At 46.3% G+C, this 23,053-nt stretch overlaps 1 protein-coding gene across 5 annotated transcripts in view; it reads left to right on the plus strand.

Moving 5' to 3' along the window:
- The window catches only part of LOC142572856 (phospholipid-transporting ATPase ABCA3-like), a 111,249-nt gene that overhangs the window by 72,405 nt on the left and 15,791 nt on the right, over positions 1-23,053 (plus strand). For 3 of the 5 annotated variants that reach the window (XM_075682260.1, XM_075682263.1, XM_075682264.1), the window contains 6 exons: positions 5,629-5,782; positions 9,171-9,296; positions 11,348-11,605; positions 12,040-12,287; positions 15,624-15,782; positions 21,698-21,856. In XM_075682260.1, the coding sequence (XP_075538375.1) occupies positions 5,629-5,782; positions 9,171-9,296; positions 11,348-11,605; positions 12,040-12,287; positions 15,624-15,782; positions 21,698-21,856 (1,104 nt within the window). The remainder of the gene's footprint in view (positions 1-5,628; positions 5,783-9,170; positions 9,297-11,347; positions 11,606-12,039; positions 12,288-15,623; positions 15,783-21,697; positions 21,857-23,053) is intronic. The other 2 variants (XM_075682262.1, XM_075682261.1) reach the window with 2 other exon arrangements.

Raw genomic sequence — 23,053 nt, forward strand, 5'->3', positions numbered from 1 at the left:
GAAGTCGAAAGCTTCTATGAAGACGTGGAATCGGCGATGGATAGAGTGAAAACAAAATACACTATACTAAGGGGCGACTTTAATGCCAAGGTAGGCACGAAGCAGGCTGGAGACAAGGCAGTGGGGGAATATGGCATAGGCACTAGGAATAGCAGGGGAGAGTTATTAGTAGAGTTTGCGGAACAGAATAGTATGCGGATAATGAACACCTTCTTCCGCAAGCGGGATAGCCGAAAGTGAACGTGGAGGAGCCCGAACGGCGAGACTAGAAATGAAATAGACCTCATACTCTGCGCTAACCCTGGCATTATACAAGATGTGGACGTGCTCAGCAAGGTGCGCTGCAGTGTCCATAGGATGGTAAGAACTCGAATTAACCTAGACCTGAGGAGGGAATGGAAGAAATTGGTACATAAGAAGCCGATCAATGAGTTAGTGGTAAGAGGGAAAGTAGAGGAGTTCCAGATCAAGCTGCAGAACAGGTATTCGGCTTTAACTCATGAAGAGGGCCTTAGTGTTGAAGCAATGAAAGACAATCTTGTGTGCATAATTAAGGAGTGTGCAATGAAAGTCGGTGGTAATTCCGTTAGGCAGGATACCAGTAAACTATCGCAGCAGACGAAAGATCTGGTCAAGAAACGCCAATATATGAAAGCCTCTAACCCTACAGATAGAATAGAACTGGCAGAACTTTCAAAGTTAATCAACAAGCGTAAGACAGCTGGCATAAGCAAGTATAATATGGATAGAATTGAACATGCTCTCAGGAACGGAGGAAGCCTAAAAGCAGTGAAGAAGAAACTAGGAATTTGCAAGAATCAGATGTATGCGTTAGGAGACAAAGCCAGCAATATCATTACTAATATGGATGAGATAGTTCAAGTGGCTGACGAGTTCTATGGAGATAGATACAGTACCAGTGGCACCCACGACGATAATGGAAGAGAAAACAGTCTAGAGGAATTCGAAATCCCACAGGTAACGCCGGAAGAAGTAAAGAAAGCCTTGGGAGATATGCAAAGGGGGAAGGCAGCTGGGGAGGATCAGGTAACAGCAGATTTGTTGAAGGATGGTGGGCAGATTGTTCAAGAGAAACTTGCCACCCTGTATAGGCGATGCCTCATGACCTCGATCGTACTGGAATCTTGGAAGAACGCTAACATAATCATAATCCATAAGAAAGGGGACGCCAAAGACTTGAAAAATTATAGACCGATCAGCTTACTGTCAGTTGCCTACAAACTATTTACTAAGGTAATCGCAAATAGGATCAGGAACACCTTAGACTTCTGTCAAGCAAAGGACCAGGCAGGATTCCGTAAAGGCTACTCTACAACAGACCATATTCACACTATCAATCAGGTGATAGAGAAATGTGCGGAATGTAACCAACCCTTATGTATAGCTTTCATTGATTACGAGAAAGCGGTTGATTCTGCCGAAACCTCAGCAGTCATGGAGGCAATACGGAATCAGGGTGTAGACGAGCCGTATGTAAAAATACTGAAAGATATCTATAGCGGCTCCACAGCCACCGTAGTCTTCCATAAGGAAAGCAACAAAATCCCAATAAAGAAAGGCGTCAGGCAGGGATACACGGTCTCTCCAATGCTATTCACAGCGTGTTTACAGGAGGTATTCAGAGACCTGGATTGGGAAGAATTGGGGATAAAAGTTATGGAGAATACCTTAGTACTTTGCGATTCGCTGATGATATTGCCTTGCTTAGTAACTCAGGGGTCCAATTGCAATGCATGCTCACTGACTTAGAGAGGCAAAGCAGAAGAGTGGGTCTAAAAATTAATCTGCAGAAAACTGAAGTAATGTTTAACAGTCTCGGAAGACAACAGCAATTTACAATAGGTAGCGAGGCACTGGAAGTGGTAAGGGAATACATCTACTTAGGGAAGGTAGTGATGGCGGATCCGGATCATGAGACGGAAATAATCAGAAGAATAAGAATGGGCTAGGGTGCGTTTGGCAGGCATTCTCAGATCATGAACAGCAGGTTGCCATTCTCCCTCAAGAGAAAAGTGTATAACAGCTGTGTGTTACCAGTGCTCACGTATGGGGCAGAAACCTGGAGGCTTAGGAAAAGGGTTCTGCTGAAATTGAGGACGACGCAACGAGCTATGGAAAGAAGAATGAATGGTGTAACGTTAAGGGATAAGAAAAGAGCCGATTGGGTGAGGGAACAAACGCGGGTAAATGACATCTTAGTTGAAGTCAAGAAAAATAAATGGGGGGGGGGGGGGCATGGGCCGGACACGTAATGAGCAGGGAAGATAACCGATGGTCATTAAGGGTTACGGACTGGATTCCAAGGGAAGGGAAGCGTAGCAGGGGGCGGCAGAAAGTTAGGTGGGTGGATGAGATTAAGAAGTTTGCAGGGACGACATCGCCACAATTAGTACATGACCGGGGTTATTGTAGTATGGGAGAGGCCTTTGCCCTGCAGTTGGCGTAACCAGGATGATGATGATGATGATGATGATGATGACGATGACGACGACGACGACGACGACGACGACGACGACGACGATGACGACGACGACGATGACGACGACGACGACGGACAAGTGCGACGACAATACAAAATATCTCGACCTTCATTTTAATGCAGAGGAAGAGAGGATCATATTCTGTAACCAGGAAACAATGAATTTGCACCAATTAAACAGGAATTCATACCCACAGTGGAACATATACATACCTGTGTGTGCACAAACGAAAGGAAATATTTACTCAAACACCCATCAAGGATTACGATGAAGAGAAAGCGGAACGCTGCTATGAAGAATGATAGAGGCTTTTATGGCCCAATAAATTTGCGGTAGTACACGGAATTTAGAAACATGTGACAGCATCAGTGCTAGCATATTCAAGAGCCGTAATGTGACAAATTACGATGGGAAACCTTCTCGTGCTTCGAATTTAACCAGATGGCGGTGGTCCGCTGATCATTGGGCGCCCATGATAAAACAACAAACGAGGCACTGCAATGTAACATGGCCGTCAACTCTCTGGAATTCAGAGAAGAGCACAGCAAAGCTTGTTTTGAGGAGAGCCGTAGAAACAAGGTCATCAAATAAATGGGCACTGAGAGGTCAGAAATATCCGTGCTTCGAAAACGTGATCACGGAATAAAAAGAATAGGTCGAAAATGTCGTCGACAATATGCAAGACAATAGAAAGCGCAAATAGGCAACCCGGAGTCACCGACGCGAAACAAGCCAAGATGGTAAAATGCATGCAAGGACTATTGGATGACGTTAAATAAGAAATAACAGGAAATTAGTCTGGTGAGCCAAAGGTCAAATACTTGCTTTTGGGGCATGAGCGATCTACCTAAGTACAAGCTCATAAAGCCGCTGACACTTACAACATGGTGAAATCTCTGAGGGCTTTAGAAAAAATTCTCAGACGACCCAGCTCATTGCGTCGGTGTCTCCGTTTTCATGAGACTCCGTGTAAAGTTCAAGGGCAATAAAATCGTCGCCGTGCGCCGTATGCTATGCGTGCAAGGAAAGCGTGCGAGCGTGAGCCTGCGAGCGCGGCTCAATCTCGCGTGTGCGAGTGAGGAAGGCGGGCCGGTAGCGCGGCCTCTTCCAACACCAACTACAAGAAGAAATAAGTGTATTGCTCCTGATATAGCGCAACGACAACAAGAAACTGGACTGTGTAAATAAATGTGTTGCTCCTACAACTTCCTTGCGGTCAAATTTCTTTTAAAATACACGCATACTCGTTCTTACGGGAAGTTTCCGCACGGTGCATCTGCGAGACAACCTCTCGTGAACAGCGCTCCGTATTTTTACCAATCCACGCCCTCATGTGACGTCACGGGGAGAGAGCTCGGGCCTTAAGAGTAAGCTTTGCCTCGGGCCCAACTCCGACGCGGCCTATTCAAATACATGTAAAACGCAAAAATGTTTTTTTTTCCTGGGATATCCCCTGGGCAGACATTAATGAATTTAATTGCATTTGAGAGAGAAATTTAAATTCTAGTGACTGTTGGAAGCGGTATTTCGATTTAGGTCCTGTATTTTGTTAAAAAGATTTTCAAAATTTTGAAAGCTTGAAAAAAAAATAGAAGCACGAAGTATACAAATTAATAGCTCTGTATCAAGAACAGGTATCGCAGTTCCGTAAACGGCATCCATTATATCATTAAAGCGGACAAATTCGGTATGTGATTTTATATCTTACGTGAATTCATTACGTTCTTTACAAGGGTTCTGCAAAAGCCGCATTTCCATATTACTAAATTTATTGACATTCATGTGTAACCCGTGAATTTTGTCCCCTTTAGATGTACTATTAGATTCAATTCATAGAATTTTATTATCGTTTTTCATTGCTCAGTTACAGAGTTGTAAACTTTTTAGTTTCGTTTCTGAAAATTTTCGATTTTTGTCAATTTTTAATAAAACGTTGACGACCTGTGTCAAAAATTCGAAACCACCAGTCACTAGAATTAAGGTATTTTTTTAATGCAAGAAACCTCCTCAAATTTGGTCCAGTGGTTGCAGAGAAAAACGAATTATTCTTTTACATGTATTTAGATAGGAGCGCCGGAGTTAAAGCTTCCTCTTAAGCTTTGCTAGAGGGTGTTGCTTCGTCCCTCGCGCGCGAGGCATGAGGGTGCAGCGAAAGAGGGGAGCGGGCCCGTCTCCAGCGGCTGCTGCTTTCGCTGCGGTCGTGCGGGTGCCGTACCTTGAAAGCGATCTGCGACGTGGCCAAAGTACGCGCCCGCGCGGGCCTCATCTTCAACGCGATCAGCAATGTTTGCAGAGTGCGCGTAGTGTAGGTAGGTTGGTATGCGCTGTGCTTTGGAGGTTTCGTTCGCGTTGAAGCGAGAGATGTACGAAGGCCCAAGCGGGCATCGCTGCTGCTGCCGCGATTCCTCACTCCGGCATTTTGACAGCGAGTTTCAGCGTTCATTGAGCGGGATGTGTACATGTTTACCTTGTGCGTGCGTGACACCGTGCTCGTTAATTTAGTTAGGACACGTTGACGGACTAGTTGGTTAGAATCCATGGGTGCTTTGGAGCACTCCATGGATGTGTAGGCGCGACTGAACGAGGACGTAGGAAGAAACCGACAAACAGAGACAGCGCTGTATCTGTGTGTCTGTTTCTTTCTACATCCTCGTTCAGTCGCGCTTACATACTATATATTTGTTAATTGAGTTAGTAAGCGAATGTTTACAAGTTTATACTGCCGAAAAAATTATCTTTACTTTGTATAGCTATCTATTAATTTGCTATCGCAATCGGTGCTTCGCGTTTCAGGGGTAGCAGCGACTTTTTATTCATCCAGCCAGACGCCAAAAGGCGACTACTTGTCGGCAACCGGACTGAAAGAAAATATTAGCAATAGTCATCATGCCCATCATTATAAGTTTCCTGTACGGCTGAACAGAACGGGATATTTGGAGAATTGCGTAATGGTTCTAGAGGTCACGTCCACATAGTCGACAAAACGTGTAATCGCACGCAGTGTAAAAATAGCAAGGTATGAGAAAGGCTGAATTTGTTGCACGCCAACTTATCACGAAATTACTTTAAAGCCTTTAGCAACACTTCATATAGTAACAAACTCTGTCGTTCTTTTATTATTTTGCAGGTGAAGCACCTGCACAGCATCGCAGGCATTGGCTCGTTCCTCTACTGGACCTTAAGTTTTATTTCAGATTTTATGTTTTACATGGGCACAGCCATCTTTGTATTGCCGCCCATTATCTATTACCAAGCGAAAACGCTGAACTACAGCTTCGTGCGTAAGTGGTCAACACGCGTGCCTAAGTTACATTTCTTTCGAGAAAAAAAAATCGCTGATGATTACGATACTCGCTAATGCGAAATTTGAGCGCAGCTCTGTACGGGTTTTTATTTCGCCATTTTTATTGGCTGGCGCGGACTACCTGTCTCGTGCGGCACGCTGCAATTGGAGCGAAGTGCGGCGCGACTGCCTTGCGAGCTGGCTCTCGCAAATCGGGATATCGCGAGAGCCAGCCCGTGGGTGACGCGTGAACGCGATTCACAGCAGCAGCCGCCGATAGACACTCCCGATGACGCGCGCTGTTCCGGCGCCATCTCGTAGTCATCGTCACCGCACTACGCTTTTCTTCTCACGCTTTCGCCACACCCTCCTCATGTGCTTTCTGCCTCATGGTCCCCTCGCCCCCCCCCCTCTATCCGCTTTCCTCCTCGCGTCTTTCATCCACCGCAGCGCTCCGTGGTCGCTTTCATCTTTCGCTGTGCTCGTTCGCTCGCTTGCGCTGAAGTACGACGCCGAGGCACGCCGACGCCAGCCGCGGGAACGGGCGCCCGAGAGCTGCGCTCTAAAAAGGTAGCTTCTGCGGTCTCGCCACTTGCAAGCTGAAAAAAATAGGGTGGGGGACGCGAGCTCGGAACACAGGTACCAGCACTTTGCAAAAAAATAAGAAACATTGAAGGCGGCTCTTTCGTGGTAATACGCTATGACGCCTCCCTCTAGATGGACGACGTACTCTATATTTTCAGCAGCTATGGCCTGCATGATCTGGCGCCGCTTTATACCCTAGTTACACGGGTTAGCTTAACTGCGGTTAAACTTAACCGTGGTGAACTCGCTCAACCGTGGTTAACGCGAACCGTAGTCCCCCAGAGTTACACGGGCTATCATGATCACCGGCTTCATTTTGAATAAATTTTCTCCCCTGCACGGCGTCTTTCCCAATATTGACTTACCGCTAACGTTTGTTCATGTTGTCGAGCTTCAGGCGCACTTGCTTCGTCGAGTATGGTCCTTCGGCGGCGGTTACACTGGCTTTGAGTGTAGCCGTCATCTCTGTGTAGAGGCGCGCGTTTCGACTACTTGAGCGCAGAGCGACCAGATTATCTTCCCAAATGCGTATCAGTGCCTCAGTTGTCGCGTCAGGCCAAATGATACGCTTTTCGGAAGATACCTGGGAAGCGCCAGCGCTGCACTCGGGAGAAGCACCGTCCGCCAGTTTGCCCGTTTCCGAAACGTCGGCCAAGCTCGGTTAGTGGTCAACCGCGCTTAGCGGGCTAACCGCAGTTTCTCCTGCCGTGTAACCGCGTTTAGCTATAACCGTGGTTACATTAACCGCGGTTGAGGTCGCCCGTGTAACAGGGGTATTATTAGTGTCACATCTGGGAGACCATATTTTTGAGCAGTGGTTGCCAAGTTCCCTTCGACCATACAGTTTCCTACAATATACTGGAAGAAACTATGGTGCGGCAATAGTTGGGCCAACATGAGAATGATGGAAAGCACATGGATTTGTCTGCCCTTCGTGGTTAATACAGTAGCTCATGAGTTTGTTCATTACGCCCTGTGTGCCTACATTGTCGTACATTTCAGAGCAGTGTATACTTCTCTAAGTGCAGAAGACGCTGCGAACGCGCACAATTGCTACTAATTGCAACGATTCAGCTTGTCGAGGTGGCCAAATCGAGACGGACCTAGGGTACCAAGGCACTGGCTTGCCCGCGCTAAATTCATAAGGGCGTTATATTTCGCTTGTCGATGCATGTGTGCGTGGCGTAATGGTTTCATCATCGGGCGTCTCTGCTGGAGGTCCTGTGCTCGAATCCTGGCGTCGGACAATTCTAATAATGTTTATGTAATTTTTTATTGCGCAGTACATTGTTGTATATGAGGCGTTTACAAAGTCGCAAGCCGTTGGAATCCAGAAGGATGAAGGTTATGCAAATCCACGCGCATCCCATAATTCCCATGCTGGCTCGACAGCCCCCACTGCTGCTCCCGTAGACCGTGGCGCCAAAGTTCTCTCTAGTAATTATTGTATGAAATTCTATGCCTTAGACCAGATGGTTGCGCCGAGTGCCTACGCCAAAAAGCGGCGGAGCTTGCGAGAGTCTCTATCCCGCGTTTGCCCGACCAAAATTTCCCAGAGAGACATGTGGCCACTCTTTTTCTGGGGAATCTTAACACCTTTGTGGGAACTTCTTGCTGGGGAATCTTGCCTCTTTTGCGCCTCAAAATGTGCCTTTGCGCAAATACTGAGGAGGAGGACGCGTTCTGCTTTGTAGGCCGGTTATACATCCGCCAAACAGGATCATAGTGGCCGATACAGAGTGTGTAATGGCGAAGCGTCAGTATTTTGTCGTCATTGGTTGGTCCCCGTGTCACGAGGGCACACGAAACAAGGTTTGCCGATTGGCAATGCGTCGTCTACCTTAACCAGGGGCATTGCCATGGGCGACGTTAGGAGCACGTGCCACATGGACACGCTGTGTGTATGCGCGGCTCAGCCATGAACGACAAGTTCAATATAAGGCGCAGTTGAATATTTAACACTGAACGCATTCTCCAAAGTAACGTTTCACTATTCATTGGTCTGAGGCCTCTAAAGTGGCATCTACCATAGAGCGCTTGTTAATTTAGTTAGAACACGCTGGCGGGCTAATTAGTTTGAATCGATTATATAATGTGTTAGTGCAACTGAATGAGGACGTAGAACAAAACAGACACGCAGAGACAGTGCTGTCTCCATGTGTCCATTTCTTTGTACGTCTCTGTGTGTCTGTTTCTATCCACGTCCTTGTCCAGCCGCGCTTATTCATTATATCATTGTCAATTTAGTTAGTTAGCAAATGTTTACAAGTTTATACGGCCGATAAAATTACTATCCTCACCTCGTATAGCTGTCTACTAATTTACTATCGCAATCGGTGCCTCGCCTTTCAGGCGAAACACGTGGCTTTTTTTTTTTTTTAACAGCGTTGCCCACACTGCAAAGGGTTGCTCCGGACCTAAGTTGACACACGTACTGCCTCAACAGGGAGCGAAGTGCAACTTACGTTGGTCCAGAACACAGTGCACTATACATATTGAGTCAGATCATAAGAAACCAACAGTTGTTTATTCCAACGGCCAGTAAACCGTAGGTCTTAATATCCTTTCTTCCACCGTATTTTTTTTTTCAAGCTCTTCTTTTTTTTTCTTTGTTGTTGTTAACCAGCTCGGCTGAAGTTAGCTGAGAAACCCTATAGGGCCAGATATTGCATTCTGGTTACGCAACTAAACTTTGCCTCCTCTTGGCTCCCGTGATGCATTACATCTCGTTTGCGTTTCGTACGCCTAGAGTCGCGTAATTTTTCAATCGTGCTTACGAGACGCGTGCTTCTATTTCGCAGAATGGATCTTCTGTTTGAACATCCTGCACGGCTTTGCCGCTTTGCCGTTTATCTACCTATTCTCCTTGTTATTTTCCCAACCTGGCGTTGGATTTTCAAAGATGGCAATCTCGACGTTCATCATCTGTGAGTTTTACCATCTTTCTTATGGCTCCGTGATATTGCAACATAAAAGATTAAAACATGAATTCGAGTGATTTGCAATGCCTGTAGCTGTGGGCTTTATATAATGTTATTCACCGTTGCTTGCAAGACCACTTGAGTGCAACTAAAGAAGAACGAGTTTATTGAACCGTTAGAATTGTTGCCCAGGATTAGAGCTGCCACTTTCGCCCGCAAAAGAATATTGTCAATCGCAAGGCCCGATAAGGTCTCGCACTGAAGTTTCACACATACCGCCTCCTGAAACTCCCTGCGTTCTGCCCCTGCGTTTTCTTTCTACTGCGACAGCAATAACATGGACACTCCAGGCGGATTCTTGTCACCATCGTAGCCGTCACCTTTTTGGAGTGAAATCAAACGAGTAGCGCAATCTGGGCACCGAAACGTGCAATTCGCATGGCTGAGTGGAACTATCCTCCACTACCGTCTATTGAAAGCGTGTGTGGCCCAGGCTTGAACCGTTAGTAACCACATTGCTGAGCGCAGTCATGAAAGAGAAGGATTAGCCTTATTAGGGCATCTCATGCGCACTCGCTAACCGCTTTCTCGCCACTTAGGCTGGGTCATCCACGGTTTCAGCGTATGAGTACAGGGCTGCTGTGATGATGAAACCGCGTTAGTAACCAATCGTCGGGACAAGTTTGGTCACGAGTATGTGGCATTGCGAATGTACGACTCATCATTTAGACCATTTAACGCCAACTTTCTTTACTGGGTATGTGACACTGCGCATGTGCCGAAAGAGGAGAGCGAAGCCTCCCTGTTCATTCAACGTTTAATAACGCTACACGCAAATTTGCGTTCTGCGAGTGAACGCCTGGAAGGTACATATTTTTATGATAAGCGTATGAAAACTTCCACAGCTGTCCAGTGAACAATCACCTAATCATGCAGGCAACACCAGGAGATATTTAGAAGAAAGGGGGTTAACCGAGGGGCCCGATTTTGACAGGAGATATCTAGAAACACAGCGAAAGAATGGGTGGTCTCATGCCACTCCTGTGTCTATAAAATATGGCAACTAAAACAAAAGGGCTTTATGGGGCCAAGTTTTGTACGCAGGAGTTAAACTGCCGTGTAGCACTCGTTCCTGTTTAAGCGTTTGTCCAAACGTCCTTAATATCACCTCTACTTAGGGGGGAAAAATGTCACTACCTAGATCATTCCAAGCCGCTCAAAGATCGCAGCTTGAAGCGATTGTTTAATGAAAAGTCCATTTGTCGTTTGGGAATCAACACTTCCGAAACTCTTCTGTGAGCGCCCTATTACTATTCAGCTATTTCGAAGGGTCTACAGACTGACTCCTGCCAGCTGCGTTCCGGCAGGACGCTTCCTTCTGTGTGAAGGCATGAGGCTTACTCCGTTTACCCTCACTTGTATCACTGCGTAGGTGAAACCAGGTATATGTCACATTTGAATGAACATCTTTGATGTGAATTTGGGTCACTGGATACGTGCCACTGTGTGAACAGTGAACGGTGAATTCACTTGATAAGCCCACGGTAGATTATTTCATGCAATTTCGATTTAGTTTACTGCAGTTGAGTGGCACTTCTGGTTCGTGCAAAACAAGCCCGGCGGCACTTTTGAAACGATCCTTGCATTACCACTCCAGCGAGTGCAGAGAATGTTGGAAGTGTAATTGGCAGCGAATTCGTTCTGTGCGAAGTGTTCACAGGGTCTGTGAAACAAATGGCTACATGCGGACGACGCCATGTTGCACAGGTGCAACGAGCAGTGAGGCGCAGCATTTCCTGAATAAGTTCAAGTGCAGGCGTATGGGAATGAGCCTCAAAGTGACGTGGCTCAGCTACACCAGTAGGCTATGTGATGCTCCATCCGTTGTTGATTGAATGAGTCATTCGCTCTGTCATTCAAAACTGCTATGACACAACAAAGCCGCCTTTGTCTGAATTTGACTGCAACGAAATTGCCGTGTACATTTCTCGTCGTGATTCTACCTTCTTTTGCTGCGGCAACTACCTGTGTCGCCATTTTTTCTTTTTTTTTTTCAGCTTTGCTGGGCTGCATGGCTTCGGTGTTTATGGAGCACTACGCGTTGACCCTGGACAGCTTCCCGCTGACGGTGGTGATCGAAGTAGTGCTACAAGTTCTGCGATTGCTGCCTTCCTTTTCGTACTCCAGGGGCATGACGAAGCTGCTGCAGCTTGCCAGTGAGAACTTCATCTGCCGCATCGGTGGACAAGTGCTCGAGGCCGCCTGCTTCGCCAAGACCGCCGAGTCAAAGCTCTCGTTGAAACAATGCTGTGCGCGTAAGGCTCTGCATATATATTTTCTTTTCATAGCCGGCGCGAATATAGTTAGCATGGTAGCCAGAAATTAGCTAACGGCCATGTTTGTGGCAGGAGAAAATGCTGCTTGTAGCGTCATAGCGAATTCTCAGCGCTGCCTTTTGACCTTTGCACAGATATGCACGAACGCGAACTGCGGTTCGCGTGATACCTCTAGAACAGCCGCTGCCGTTCTGTACATTACAGCAGTGTCGCAGGACATATAGTACAATAATGCATGCTCGATGCAAATAGATTGCATGGCAATTGACGCAATGACTGAGTATTCCGGAAAGAGCCGCTACATTCTTTTCCCTAACATTATGCACAATTGTACAACGCGTCCGAAACAACAGAACTCCATCTGCAAGCGTTTTATAGCGGATTCTCAACGCTACCTTCCGACCTGTGCGCAGATATGGACGACCCCGACCCGGAGCAGTACGCAATCGCTCCACTGGATATGCACCCGTATTCTGTATTCTACGAGATACTAACGCTCGTTATTGAAGGTCCTGTGCTTTTTATCTTTTTATTATTCCTTGACGGCTCCTGGCTCTCTCGTCTCGACCAACGACTGAGTGAAGCAGCGCCTGAACAGCGACTCCGACTCGAAGTCCAGCCTGGTGCTCAAGGCCTCGCCGCAAACGTAGGCGGCAGAAAGGTACCTTCAGTTTTACCTCAAGTGGTCCAGAAGCGTCCAATTGGTGTCACGAACTATACGGGACATCACGGAAGGGAATTGCAGGAAGGAGGGGGGGGGGCGAAATGCTGAAGGTGCTCAAATTCGTCCTCTTTGATGTCAACGTCTTGGCGAGGAGCTTACCTGAAGTTTATTCTTAAGTTAGGAAAGGAGTACGAAAAGAAATGGGTTGTCGCGATGTCAACGTGTGCTCATATATCCGGTTTCATTGGCAGTCCTTGGAATACATTTGAAAGTGTGCGTTTCCCTTTCTTTGTCTTTTTAATAGATGGATCTTCTATGAATTGAGAATATGTTCTTACTACAGACACTTTTTTTGATATATGCCACATGAAATGCTAATATGAATTGTCTTTCTTGAAACAAAAAAAAACACATTGCCCAGTTCAGCGCTGAATGTTACTTACCTATGTGTAGCACAAAAAGCGATTCATTTCGTAGGCTAGTTACTGTGTATTCGAGCTGTCTCTATATTAAGGGATCAGAAAGGGTGGGATGTATGGTCAGATGAGGGTACGCACACAATCACATACATTACAGCGGTCATGGGCTAGTGGCTACTATGACAAATTGTCATACTACAAGTTATCAGAACTTCATGTTGCCATTAGGAAGATAGCAGAAACTTATCCAGAGCTGGTGGTGCGTTAATTCTCAATGATAGCAAGCCTTCTTCATATTCGTTCAGGCATGGGCACCTTTGGTACTCGAAATTATACGTTATTTTTCGTGCACATGTTGAAAACACTGGAGCTGTCTGTGCCACATCTGTTTGTCGAACTTCGAGTACACGCACTGAATGATATAGCGGATGCTTACATAAAAAGAAAAAAATACCGGGCAGCTATATTTGCGAACTTGTGACTTCGTTACCTACGTGAATGTGCAATGTTCCGTTGACTTCGCGATATTGCGTCGAACCAGTACCGTTGAGAACGAAGACGCCAGTTTATGTGTAAAAGGAGAACGGTCGGTTTTGAGATAGTGCAGGCTGGTACCTTTCAGCGAGTACTGCGTAACCGCTGGTACATATACTGGTATTGGCCTCGAGGACACACGGTGGCGCTATGTGCTGGAATATTTCCGTGACGTAAAAAGCGGCATCGCGTGATACCGGTTGCGAAGTGTTCGGCTTCTCCAGTGGTTCAGCCGCGGTTCATTGCGACCGTTTGCATGTTTGAATCCTTGTATGTATGGAAAGACCTTGGCAGCAAAACAACCTAGCGCGTACATTCGTCTGGTGTGTAGGGCAGCAAAAATTTTAGCGAGCGAGCAACCCGATACTTTAATATTGGTTATTCAATTCGCGCGATCTTTCATACAAGTAGCTATGCGCACTTTTGCCGCTAAACAGCACTATTCACCGCATTCGTAGCGGGAAGTACGGCTTGCCGTTTTCGCCACAATTATCGCGGGGCGATGATTTACCACCTGTCCATTATTATGCGCGGAACTTCAACCACTTATATTTTTGTCTCCCCAATCCGCGCTTCTAGTGTTTGCGCGCATTCAGGTTGCATGCTTCTCTGAGCAAAGTGCTTTGACTGATGCCAAATAAAACGAGCACGCTTCAAGTCCACTTTCAGCGAACGTATCAGCCAAGCTTCTCGCTGCCGCTGCGTTTTGGGGTACGCGTGAATATTCACACCGGGATCGGTCGGATACTTCCGGCAGTGCGGTATCAAGCAGTAAATCATGCTGTAAGGGTGGGCAAGTAAATGAAACACGTTATCTGCAACCCTACAATCGAAGCTTCAGTCGCCCAGCCAGCGAGCTGCGTTGGCTGCAGCAAAGGCGCGAACGCTAGTCACGTCATGTTACGTTGCATGCCATAGCGACAGTAGCGCCGGTATCTCTAGTAGTGGCCGTCGAAGCCAATATAGCCTGTATAGAGTGTGGTTCCTTGCACGTAACATACCCGCCGCGGTTGCTCAGTGGCTATGGTGTTGGGCTGCTGAGCACGAGGTCGCGGGATCGCATCCCGGCCACGGCGGCCGCATTTCGATGGGGGTGAAATGCGAAAACACTCGTGTGCTTAGATTTAGGTGCACGTTAAAGAACCCCGGGTGGCCAAAATTTCCGGAGTCCTCCACTACGGCGTGCCTCATAATCAGAAAGTGGTTTTGGCACGTAAAACCCCAAATATTATTATTATTATGCACGTAACGTATTGGTGGAGGTGCACGCTCCCCGCCCTCGTCACAAAGTTACGAAGTGGGACGCTACTTCGAGTCTTCCCCCGTAGACCCATGGCAAGAATCCTCGCCTAGTGCCAACCTCAAACAAATATAACGAAGTTTAACGTTTTTGTTTTCAATGGAACGAACCGCGCTGGAGGGACGCCAGCACTTGCATTTCATATACTAATATAACAATAGTACACATTCGGATTAAATGATTGTACTACGATTTGCAGACGAATACATCGCAGAAAACTTTTTTTCGAATATCGTAAGAAATTGGATGGCAATCGACATGAGCGCGAGCTTTTATGTCTGTATGTATATTTGTATGATCCTCTCGTATTTGGTGAGCACCAGGTATCAGAATAATTTATACACTTAAGCCTTAAAAATGTATTTTTTTTCTACTTTGACTTTATCTCTCGACTGTTGAAGTACTTCAAGCTGCATTTTTTTGTTTGTTGATTCAGCGATTAGAGCGAAACTGTTAAGAGCTACTTTCCCCACTATCGCGTCCGCGTAAAGAGTAAGACCCCGTGCAATGCTGGGCTGTCCAGCTGCGGAGGTGACGCAAGCGTTTAAGCACTCCCTACATGGGTCGATGCCGAAGATAGTACTATACTGGACCGACCCGCGGCAGATGTGAAGCAGGCGTCAAACATTACCCATACGTGAGCCTATCCCAAAGATAGTGCAATACAGGGCCCACACGCGGTGGAGGTGAAGCAGGCGTTAAGCACTCCCCGTACATAGCCATTCCAGATAATTCCATAATACATTCCAGAATACACTCCAGGTAATTTTTTTCGAATGTCGTAAGTAATGCGATGGCAATTGACGTGAACGCTAGCTTTTATGTCTGTATGTGTACTTGCATGATCCTCTCGTATTTGGTGAGCACCAGGTATCAGAATAGTTCATACACGTAAGCCCTAAAAATGTATTTTTATTATTCTGACTTTTCCTCTCGACTGTCGAAATACTTCAGCCTTCATTCTTTCTTGCGGATTCGCCAATGTTCTGTAGGACATTCTCTGCGATTCTGAATCTAATTATAGGCATATACTTCCCAGAGAAAGCGTCAGAACCTAAGATGATATTAACTTCTTCACAGGCTGCCAAGCGCGAGGACACGGACGTGTACAAGGAGGACAAGCTGGTCACTGGCATACTCTACCAGCGCCTGCCGCCGCCACAGGGAGTCAGCCCAGCAATGATTGTCTGCCGCTTGGAGAAGGCGTACGGCTACGTCGACACCAACGTGGTGCTGAAGGCAAGTTTTATTCACCGCTACCACTTTCACCAAGCTGAAATGCATAGCAGTAGATATGGTAATATCCCCATTGAAAAATTCGTTTGCCCCATAACTCCCATGTGCAATAATTTGATTTGAACATACAAGATCCCCTGTAAAAACTCGGTTCTTCTATGTGTCGTATGATGTTATTGGATATAGGATTTATGGTGAATACGGGAATCTTTGAGAAGGGATAGCTGATATCTATTAATGTAGAAACGATCCTGTCGTTACCCGCCGCGGTAGCTTAGCGGCTATGGCGTTGCGCTGCTATGCACGAGGTCGCGGTATCGAATCCCGGCCGCGGCAGGTGCATTTCGATTGAGGCGAGGTGCAAGAACGCCTGTGTCCCGTGCATTGGGGGCGTGTGTAACTGCCCTGGTGGTTAAAATTTATCCGAAATCCTCCACTACGGCGTGCCTCATAATGAAATGATAGTTTTGACACGTCGAACCACAGAATTCATTCATTCATCCGATCGTTCGTCCCTTTACCTCACCGCCAGAGATTCTTGATGTCAGTATCAGTGGCAATTGCGGTCGGAAGCAGTGAACAGGCACTCAAACTCTGTTCTTTAAACATAAAGTAAATTCTTAGATTTTACGTGCCAAACCATGGCATGATCATGATAGCACGCCGTGGTGGAGGACTTCGGATTAGTTTTGACGACCTGGTGGTCATTTAATCTGCACCCAACAGGGGAGCTTTTTTTTTTGTATTTCGCTCCCATCTAAATGGGCCGCCGCGACCGGGATTCGATCCCGCGCCCTCTGGTTTGACATCGATACGCCAAATCCACTACGCCACCATGGCGGGTAACACTGTTCTTTACAAGTAACTATAGAATAATCGATGAAACGAAATTTCTGCAACAATTTAACGTAAAAACATGTCTTAGAAATTTCATCGGAACAGGGAATGGGAATAATGTTAAAATAATGTAAAATTAAATATTGTTAGAATTACTAAATAATATTGAAAGTGTAGACGCACAAAAAAAGGTTTGGCAGTTTCTCCCGAAGAGCGAAGCACTGACAACGATAGCAAGGTTTAGCGTTCCTCTTGAACTCTTCAACGATACGCAAGTCCGACTAACACGGACGCGACATAATGCGGTGGCGCCGAAATTTCTGGCATCCTTAAAAGCATTAACGCGCCGTGTAGGGCTTGTAATGGCATCGCACAGGCGCCTCTGCGCGGCCCGTCAAGAGCAGGGCCAATAAATTGTGACCTCACTTTCAGGTTTGAGCACTGGTGTTGTTTTGCACTTTTAATATCTAATGGCGTGATAAGATTTCTGATAAAAGGAATGCACTGTGAACTTTATGTGTCATGTTATTTGCTCTTGGCCTGTCAATCAAGAACGTAATACCTGGCATAAACAATTTTAGTGATTTAATAGCCCATCATATATATGACATGAATAAGCATATAGCGTACATGTGCCTAAATATTTGCGCAGCCCCACGGCGACGCAAACAACGAATGCGATGGCGACAATTCGATTGGAGTGCCCGTATATTGCTATATACGCATGTCCGCATATTGTGCGGGATGGGCCCATCAAGAGCGTCCCGTAGAATGCACGGCTATGCTGGAACGCTAACACACCGTAAAACGTATAAGAAGCCGCAGACAATAGGACATCGGAGAGAGAAGCATGATTGCAAAAAAAAAAGTAGGAGGGGGCGATTATTCGAAGTTTTTAATACGAATTCGAATTTAATAATTAATACGAATTTTAATACTATCGGTATTCGAAAATGAACTCTTCGGTATTTTCGATAACCGAGACTAACCAGATAATTCGCAGCATTCGACTGTTAGTGTTCGGTTATGGTTCTCCGTCTGCTAAATCAAACGTCGTAAGTTCTGATGTGCAACGACTAAAGTGTTCGAAGCAATGCAAATCAAAATTGGTAATGCAAGCTTCGTTTTCGGTTTCGTGGCGGAAGCATACATGATAACCCGTGACTTTTGCTTGCACTATTTAATTTATAGTGTTTCTTGCAGTCTGGTTATGTAGCATTTGATCCCTTACGCTGAAAGCGTAATGTTTTTCTTGCAACGGGCCCTTTCACGTGCTTCTATGGCACACAAGTCCTTCAGCAACCTTTTCTTTTACTGCGATAACGATTACATTGGCACCTCAAGCACATTTTCGTCGCCGTCGTCATTGCTGTGACACTTTGCATATATATATAAGAATATGTATGCTATATGCCTATTCATGCCGTATATGCGGGTTATATTGCTACACTGTTCTATCAATAGAGTTGCTCGTACCAGGCCTTACGTTCTATCAGTAAATTACTACTGTGAAGTTTGACAATGGCAGGTCCACAAACATATGTAGGGAAATAATATTCACAGCGCATGTCATTTACATTTAATCTTCTCAGTATATTAAATATTAAAAGTGCAAATCATCACTTCTCTTACGCTAAATGTGATGACAGTTTACTTAAGTGATGACAATTTACTGGCGCGGATTTTTACGGGCCGCGTAGTGGCGCCTGTGTAATGTCATTACAAGCCCTACGCGGCGTGTTGAAGATCTCAAGGGTGAGAGAGAGAGAGCGAGAGAGAACAACTTTATTGAAAATGCCTGCAGAATCGGTTAGGCTTCCTCCACGCAGGGAGAACAAGCTTTTACCGTGACGCGGCCACTACGTCAGTCTCGTGCGTTGTGCTCCTCGAGGTCTTGGTCCCTCGCTACTTCCGCGGGTCCGAGAGGGCCGCCGCCCCCTTCCTGGGGGTGCTGCCCCACTTCTCGGTTTCGCGCGGTCGCTGCCTCTCTAGAACTGCCGAGATCTGCTGGACGGCCTTGAGTTGTGTCTCTTGATCATAGCTGCTTGTTGCAGCCTCTAGCTGCGGCGGGATCGTCGTCTTCTCGCGTATGTCGCGTATGTCACGTCTTCGTTCGTCGGACCCACGTATAGTTAGAACACCGTCCGAGAAGTACAGGCGCAACGCCAAACCTTGCTATCACAGTCAGTCCTGCGTCCTTTTAACGAAACTTCCAATTTTTATTTTCCAGACCTTCGAACGTTTTGTTTTTCAGCAACCATTTATTTAGAGTTTTAAGGAGCTAGTCATACAGCAGCCATTCATCCTTGGGAAGTTTGTTTGCAACTAGGCTCTAAGGATGTGGACAGGCTATTCCTGCAATGCTTTTAATGACAATTACAGAAAATTGATGCAAATTCTCCGTGATAGTAGATTGTCTTTCCCTAGTCAGGCCAAGCGGGGTACCTAATTATGCCGAAATAAGTATTACTGCTGTGGATATATGCGTCTATTTTGATTATTCGACATTCGATACAATATTCGATACTTAATAGCATGCATCACATGAATTACCTGCATGTCATGACGTTATTGTCATGAATAAGATAATGGTCTGAGGTGATGGCGTCGGGTCATTTAACTGGATATTTCTCAGGATATGTATGGCGACACATAGGCGCATGACAGAACACGAATGACATGGAATAACATGCTCACGCATGTCTTGCCATTGATATCATGTCATACAATTCATGGCATTCACGTCATGGCACGCATGTAATTCATGTGATGCCATTTATGTTATATCGTTCATGTCAGGTCACGCACGCATGTGATGCCATTCATACCCAGACATATATGAAGTTCAATTACTCGACAGCATCAGGCCATGGATAACATTTATGTCTTGACATACATGCCATGACAAACACGTCATGTCATTGATGTCATGACATGAAATGCGCTTATGCCTCATAATACATGTCATGAAGCGCATGAGATGCCATGACATCTACGTCATGTCATTCATGTCAGGTCATGCAGGATTTCGTTCATATTTTTATATACGTTGAGTTAAAGAAACGACTACGCCGACATCATGTCATTCATACTATTTCTCATGACACACATGCATGACAAAGATGTCACGTCATTGATGCCATGAAATGTCATTCTTGTTATGAATGCATGTATATCATGCCACTTTATGCCTATTCTGATATGTATCCACTTGAAGAAACAACCACGATGGCATTACGACATAGGAGGCTGGATAGATAGATATATGCACTCAAAACGGCCTCACTTTGGCAAAGAATGCTTCGCACTACAAAACAAGTTAAAATTGAAGACGAAACCAAATACAAGAAAAAGACGCAGTTTCGCCCTCAAGCCGAAGGATCGATTGCGAGAGCAAATTAGTAGACAGCTATACGAAGTAGCGATAGTAGTTTTATGGGCTGTGCGAACTTGGAAACATTCGCATGCTAGCTGAATTAGCAAGCATGGTGTCAGCGCGCACGAGCCAGCATGAACACCTCACGCTCGATGAGCGCGAACACTCGCTGTCAAAATGCTGGTATGAGCAAGCGCGGCGGCTGCAGCGAGCCAAGGGACGTTCGTGCTTCAACGCTTCAAGGTAAGGGCGTTGAAGTGCAAGAGCGGCGAGGACACAGCGCGCACGAAGGTGTGAGCCGTCTGCAGGTCCCTTTCAAGGTACGGCGCGCGCCACCGCGCGCGTCCGTGCAAAGTGCGCACTGGCTGGCGGAGTCGAAGCTGTCTCCCTCCGTCCCGTGCTGCTTCCCCAATTTCCTCTGGGTTCCTGAAAGACAAAGGCCGAGCGAAACCGACGGAACGTTGCCCCCCAGGGCTACCGACCGCGGGAGTAACACGCGCTGGAGTTGAGTAGAGACCACCCGCTGAGAAGACGTCAGGGCCCGCGTCACGGCGCCATTTAGTCATGGCGTCGTTCCGCGGGCGACTAAATGAAGTTGTTTCTCTCTCTCTTTCTCTCTCTATCGCGCACGAGATTGAGCCGCGATCGTCAGATTCCCTTGCGCCCTGTTAGGAAATACGCAGCTGCCGATACGTGCAGGATTAAGCCCTCGATATGGCAGAGTTGTTAATAAAATAAGAAATCAGAGCTGGGTTGCTCGTGACTGAAAGAAGTGAGTTTGGGTTTATAACCCGGAAGTTTCTTGGGTTTATAACCATCGGCGATTTGCTGCACCAAATGCGTCTAAGGTAAATGTAACGTTATAGGGTTATTTTTCTGTAACCAGCACAATAATCCGCGAAGAGCCCGACATTTGAAGAAATGTTAGTGGACAGATCATTACTTTAGCATAATAGAGCAAGGGACATAGAACACTGCCCTGGGGGGACCCCCGAAGTTACATCAGCCAGAGTTGAGGCACAGTTACTAATAAATGTAAATTCTAGAAGAAACGATAAAAAATTTCGAATCCAAGGTAGAGCAGTAGTCTAGTCCGAGAAAATTTTGTTTTGAAAACAAGCGACAATGAGCCTTGCTGACTGACCGAAAAACAATAATTAGATTCAATGTGGTTGTAGATGTATGATGCGATCATACTCTCAAGCATAATTTTACACAAAGGAGCAATATTCGATTACGTATGTTGCACCTGGCACGACTTCCATGAATATTTGTCATTTGCTTCACCTTTCAAGTAGTTCGGCTGTAAGGTGCCCGTTATCGGTGTGTAATTGCATGTTTCCCTAGCATGCACAGTGCTGAGACCAAACGATGTCTGTAGTGCATGAATATGTATACGCCTGGAACTACTCTTGGGGCCGAGCGGTTTTGACGTCGCAGATCTAGTTTAGCAATAACGAGAGCATGAACTCACTGCTTTGTTTCCAGCACCGGTATGCTGAACGCAGTGTCACTGTGTCACCGTAAAATCGTGTAAATTACAAGCTTGAAGTTCCTGGTGGTGGTAGTCAAGATTATGTGGGCAGCGTGATGGCGGAGAGGGTGAACGGCAAGCAATGTCTTACTGTGCATTGCCACAGTGAGAGCTCAGAACGTTAACATTTGCTTGTCGAAACTTCGCCCATCTTTGCTCCCACATGTGCAGGGCCTGAGTTTCACCGTAAGACCCTCCGAGTGTTTCGGTCTCCTTGGCGTCAACGGTGCCGGTAAAACGACTACGTTCAAAATCCTCACGGGGGAGATACTTCCGCACAATGGCGACGCCTTCGTTAACGGATTCTCAGTCGTGAACGATGTGACTCAGGTGAGCACACATGCCTGAACAAGAGTGCACCTTCTAAGCTACACGTGAGTAACTGTGCACGTAAGCTATCTGCAAGAAATTTCGTGATTGCGGACAAACATGTCAAGATTGTCTTTCGGGGACGTGCTCTTATCCAGTAACCATAGGATGATACTTGAGCGGCAAGAGTGATTCACGGACGTGATATGCGGTTAATCTTTTATTGCGACACTTTCTTTTTTTTTTTAATTTGGGTCTGCGAACATCGATTACAACTATGTCGTCGTGTGGCTAAATAGGCGAAGTGTGGCGAAAATGGCCGGCAGGCAACATATACTCGCCGGTCTTGATGTTTGAAACTTGGTTTAGCTATGAAATACATGCCGAGCTACCTCATGCACCTTTGATTCGATTTTCGTTTCACACTCGCTCAAAAACCCTCCGCCTTTTCTTCACGCCAGCAGGTGAGGGAAACACGCCTTCACTGTCAAGCTGGGCTGATAATAATGTGATATCTTCTTTTACCATGCGTATATGCTTCCCAAAGCCGATTCTTGGGCAGATGAGCGTCACGGAAAGTCACCGTTGCCACGATGTACTTTCCGTTATTCGATTATATGTATTTACATCTACATAGTGAGCTGCTGCGGCTGCCGATTAGGTCTCCGCATGGTGTCTAGTGTAAGTTTAAATCGCGGTTAGAGATATTTTTGCCGCTGATGCTTGGTTGGTGCCATATTAAAATGCGGAGAAATAAATAAGTGGCATCTTCAAAATCGTGTGTAAGTACTCGATAAAATCACTCGGACTCCATAAGACTAGACTACTGTAACATTCGTGGTGCTCGTCTCGTTCTAAGTTGCGGCCTGCATATAATATTGCCCCGCTTGCCGCGATATCTTTTTTTTTGCCGCTCCCTCATTGGCTGCTTACCGCACGAAAAGCGCGTCGCTGAAGGAATAAACATGATTGTCTTCCTGGCGTTGCGGGGGTCGTCTGTTGTTTAGGCTGGTCATTCTGCCGCCCTCGGCGTCTAGACACAGAATACGTAACACTACCCACGAGGGACGCCAGAGACCAGGGGCCTTGCTGTCGGATTTTTTTTTTTTTATCGGATGGCGACACAACGCAGAGCGTGGCTCCTCAGTGGAGCCGCAGGCATCCTGTAAGCTGACTGATTCAATGAATGCATACCGAAGGTGATATATTTGCGAAAGT

Source organism: Dermacentor variabilis, chromosome 2, assembly GCF_050947875.1.
Source record: "Dermacentor variabilis isolate Ectoservices chromosome 2, ASM5094787v1, whole genome shotgun sequence".
NCBI classification, from domain to species: domain Eukaryota; kingdom Metazoa; phylum Arthropoda; class Arachnida; order Ixodida; family Ixodidae; genus Dermacentor; species Dermacentor variabilis.